Source organism: Sander lucioperca, chromosome 6 (assembly GCF_008315115.2).
Source record: "Sander lucioperca isolate FBNREF2018 chromosome 6, SLUC_FBN_1.2, whole genome shotgun sequence".
Lineage (NCBI taxonomy): Eukaryota > Metazoa > Chordata > Actinopteri > Perciformes > Percidae > Sander > Sander lucioperca.
This window is the reverse complement of record NC_050178.1, coordinates 24430908-24435919: the sequence shown is the minus strand read 5'-3', so window position 1 is coordinate 24435919 and position 5012 is coordinate 24430908. Positions and strand designations below refer to the sequence as shown.

General features: G+C 42.4%; 1 protein-coding gene across 1 annotated transcript; it reads right to left on the bottom strand.

Moving 5' to 3' along the window:
* Positions 1 to 2152: 2152 nt before the first annotated feature.
* Positions 2153 to 3973, bottom strand: LOC118495212. The gene is made up of 2 exons (XM_036001840.1): positions 3908 to 3973; positions 2153 to 3210 (listed from the first exon to the last, which is right to left on the bottom strand). The coding sequence occupies exon 2, from the start codon at positions 3165 to 3167 to the stop codon at positions 2178 to 2180; it is 990 nt and encodes a 329-aa protein (XP_035857733.1). The 5' UTR covers positions 3168 to 3210; positions 3908 to 3973; the 3' UTR covers positions 2153 to 2177.
* Positions 3974 to 5012: the final 1039 nt, after the last annotated feature.

Here is a 5012-nt window from a genome sequence, read left to right as displayed (position 1 = left end):
AGTCTGAGTCTGAGTCTGAGTCTGAGTCTGAGTCTGAGTCTGAGTCTGTGTCTGTGTCTGTGTCTGTGTCTGAGTCTGAGTCTGTGTCTGTGTCTGTGTCTGTGTCTGTGCCGCTGCTTTAAAGAAGTCAAGAGCAGAGCAGGCACACTTTGCTCCTCCTCCCCCCCTCTTGTGATTTGATGTTGTACCGTCACGTGACTCAGCGGCGCCGGGCAAACAACCAAGCAAGCAGACAGGCCCAGCGGCGGCCAGCAGCACACACACACACACACACACACACACACACACACACACACACACACACACACACACATGCAGGACAGAGACGGAGCAGAAGAATGGCAGAGAGGAAGAGGAGGGCTGTGTGGCTATATTTTCAGGCCGAAAATAAAACAACAGCAAGCCGTATCATTTGTAAAAAGGCTGTAAGATACAGTGTTAACACAACAAACTTATACAAGCATATGGAAATTCTGTCTTCTTCTGATTTATTACCTCAGTAAACATTTTCATAATGAGTTTATGGTCTCAATCGCTAGTTTTAAGTCTTCTGCATACCAGAATGATATTCATTTTTTGAACTATGGTCTCGTTGATTTTAAAATCGGCGATAAAGCGGGGGGTGTTTTAGGGCGTGGCTATGATGTGATTGCCAGTGAAAGTGTGGAACATAACGTGGCTCCTACCTCACTCCTCCCTCTCTTCTAAAATCGTCACATCCGCAACCGAGATGGCTGCGCCCGTAACAGCAAACTCCACGACTCATAGCAGATCTCCACAAACCAATGGGTGAAGTCACACATGCTCTGTCCATTAATATTATACCATCTATGCCGTGGACCCATATTTTATTATTGTAATCTGTTAATTGTTATAGAACTTTTTCTCTCAAGTCCGAGCAGACAAGTTATGCTAAAATAAATATACACAGACATGATACATGATCCTTTATTGTTAAAAAGAATATTAATAAATCAATAAATCAGCTCCAATGATTAACAACGTTTTGGTCTGTGACCTGAAACCTGAAGCCTGCAGGTCACAAACATTAAGAACAAACTTTACAGTGAAGTAGGAGACTTCTAGTGTTCAGCACTTACACTTTTATAATGAACAACATTTACATATTTAGGAGGAAGAAGGAGTAGATGTAATTTAAAGGATTTTTAAACAGGAAACAGGACTCAAATATTTCAGATGCTAAACATTCAAAGCAGCAGAGTATTTTATATCTTAAACATGTAACATGCAGGTGTGTCAGGAGAGCATCATGACGTCACTGTGCAGCAAAACACAGAACACAGATCAAATATACATCTAGATCAGAAGATGAGAGTAAATACGTTAAAATATTACAGTGGAAGTTTTATCAACACTCTAAGTTAATCTTTTCCTTCACAATGGGTGCCTGGGTGGCCTAGTGGTGGAGCGCGCGCCCATATATAGAGGCTTACACAATGAATTAGTGAGAAACTCTTTCACTCAATCAGTCACTTTACAAATCTGTAATAAAAAACAAACAATTATCTATCAATTGTTTTGCTAAACATTATTTTTTATCCATTACTGTGTCATGTTCATTAGTGATATTTAAAGGTCCAATGTGTAGGAATTTCTCCCATCTAGCGCTGAGATCATATATCAATCAACTCTCTCGCACCACGCAGTTCAAAGTACGTATTACAGCTACAGTAGCCTTCACGCTTCAAAAAGCCGGTCTCTTACTCTTTTCACTATCCTTTTTCTTTTTCTGGAAGAAGAAGAAGAAGACTCCTGTTCCTGAAATTTGGATTTTGAATACGTGTGGTCCTCCATGTTTTCTTCTTCAAACTTTCCGGGGCCGAGAAGCTACGATACCCGTTAGCAGCATTAGCAGCACCTGTTTGAGGTGAGTTTATCATGTGACAGCGAAAACGCGAAAGACGGAGCAGTATGTTCTGTATGTCCCTTACTGGCTAACGTATTTCAAGATGGAGCATGAATATGGAGCGTCTACCCCGGTTCATGCAAACGCAAATGTAAAATGTCAAGCCAATAGGAATAATTGGAATTGATGGTGGTGGTAAATAGTCATGAAAAAGGACAACTTTGTGAACGGGCAACACAGATTTTGATAATGAACAACTAAACACGTTACACACTGGACCTTTAAGGTGAGTAAAACCCAAATATCTAAACTAACCTGCTGCTGACGGCACAGTGAATGAACCACGTTGACGGATTAGAGAGTTGAGGTCGTTCTTGATATTTATAAAATAACTCTTTAAACCTATGATCGGTTCATAATTTGAGTAAACAACATTCATAAAAGTCGTAATCATTTGTGGATTCCTACAGTCAAAGTTATATTGAATCTGTAATCCACAGTTTTTGATTTCATCATTTATCATAAAACAGAAGTTTGGAACATATCCCGCACCGCCAGCGAAACCAACTGTATACCTGAAAAAGTTAGAATTGATCTTGTAGGTCTTGTATTTCTCCAGCAAACGATCCAGGTCCTGTAAATACAAATCGATGGCAGCTTTGATAGCATCAACATGGTCTGATGCAGGTGTACCAGTCTGAATATTCAGCCGAGCCGCATGGATCAACATCTGGACGTGGAAGGCGGCTCCGTTGACCCAGATTTTGAACCCCCGGCTGCTCATCTGTCCGTCATGCTGCAGGGAGTTTCTGAGGATGGTGAGATGGTTGCTCAGCTGCTGTTCCAGTCTCCTTATTTCCTCCCGTAATCGCTGGTCATCGTTCATGAACATGCGATGGCGTCTCAGATACTCTGACATTGTGTCCCGGACACTCGAAGCTTTCTCTTCACCAAACACACGTCGTAACATGTTGTAGGTGTGATCACTTGGCTGAGAGCTGCCCTTGATGATGATCTCTATGATCAAGGAAATCACCAAAGCTCCAAGACCAACAGCATGTGGGATTGAAGTCATTGGAGCAAAAACGGATCCCAACCTGCCGATGTAACCTGGCACCGTGTTGACCATTTCCTTAGAGAAAGCCTGCAGCACTCCGTTAGAGTCGGTACCAGAATATTTCAGCAGAGACTCATCTATGCCTATATCTGGTAAGAGGCATGGTTGATCCTTTAAAGCCTGGTTATAAAACCAAAGAGACCTACTGTCATAGTCTGGTGAGTATGAGGGGGCTTGGCCCATGATTTTTCCTCTCGATCTGTAAACGCCGACACAAAGTTCAAATTAGTGGTAGGAGGATCGATCCAAATATCGATAATATCGAAACCAAAAGTTGGTATTGATATTGATCAATACCAGTGTAATGAGATTGATACTTTAGTTTCAGCTTCTCTCCAGTATGCACTGCTGCGGGTTCATCAAAGATGCGACCTGGCTGTCTGTGTCTGAGTCTGTGTCTGTGCCGCTGCTTTAAAGAGGTCAAGTCCTGTTATGGAGCAGAGCAGGCACACTTTGCTCCTCCTCCCCTCTCTTGTGATTTGATGTTGTACCATCACGTGACTCAGTGGCAGCCAGCAGCACGCACACACAAGCAGGACAGAGACGGAGCAGAAGAATGGCAGAGAGGAAGAGGAGCACTCTCTGGCTTTATTTTTAGGCCGAAAATGAAACGACGGCAAGCTGTATAATTTGTAAATAGTCGGTAAGATACTGTGTTAACACAACACATTTATACAAGCATATGGAAATTCTGTTCTGGGTTTTCACTTATTAATAATCCAAAGGTAAAATCACAAAAACACTTAAATGTCATGCAAATGTATTCAGATTTAGCAATTCGATGATGCATCCACCTTAAGTACTGAAAGGTATCAGTATCGGTATTGTATCGGTATCGGCGATACCGGCCCTGTATTTACGTGGTATTAGATCGATACCAAATTTTGCACCAATCGCACCACTATCGCACCACTAGTTCAAATGTACCCCGACCAACAGACTGAACACCAGGTAATCAGAATTTATTGAGATGAAAAAATCCAGACAGCTCCCTCACGGTAAATTCTAGATCGGATCCGCTAGATGTGTCGACGTCACAGGACGTGTTTCGTGGCCCGCCTTTTATTTTTGCCTTATTCTGCCGGCAATACGCCACCCGAAGGAAAGGTCTCCTCAGCCGCGCTGCCTAATGTGACCAGCTTATAGGGCCATGGTTACCAGACGTCCCCCGTTTTTGGTGGCCTGCGTTTATAACACATAGCATTGCTATTTTGAACAACGTGTCAGTAAAAAACAGGGTCGACGTGTCAATCGCGTCATGCTCTTTTTTTCTTATACAGTCTCTGTGATCGCCCCACAGACAAGCATAAGTGAGAACACTTCACTGTCCCGTTTAATTGTAGGAATTCTGATTTGTGCTGCTCTGCAGTAGTGGTGTGCGATACTGCAATATTTGGTACTGATCCGATACCAAGTAAATATAGATCCAGTATTGCCGATACCGATACTTTTTAATAATTAAGGAGGATGAATTTTCATGACCTTTAGCCTAAGTTTCTTTGTGATTTTCCATTTGGATTATTAATAAGTTAAAACCAAGGACAGAATTGTGTGTGTGTGCTGCTGGCCGCCGCCGGGCCTGTCTGCTTGCTTGGTTGTTTGCCCAGCGCCGCTGAGTCACGTGACGGTACAACATCAAATCACAAGAGGGGGGAGGAGGAGCAAAATGTGCCTGCTCTGCTCTGTGACAGGACTTGACCTCATTAAAGCAGCGGCACAGACACAGACTCAGACACAGACACAGACACAGACACAGACTCAGACAGCCACAGCCACAGCCACGTCGCCTCTTTGATAAAACCGCAGCGGTGCATGCTGGAGAGAAACTGAAACTAAAGTATCGATCATTGCACTACAAATTATTTGGCTCTTACCAAGATAAAAAAACTTAGATTTAGAAGTGTTAGATCATTTATCTTGTTTTAACAGTGAATTTCTTATTTTAAGTGTTCAACTTTACACTATAATCTTAAATCAAGCACAGTCTTATATTTTTTGTCTCAAATAGGCAGGAAATCTTAAAATGAG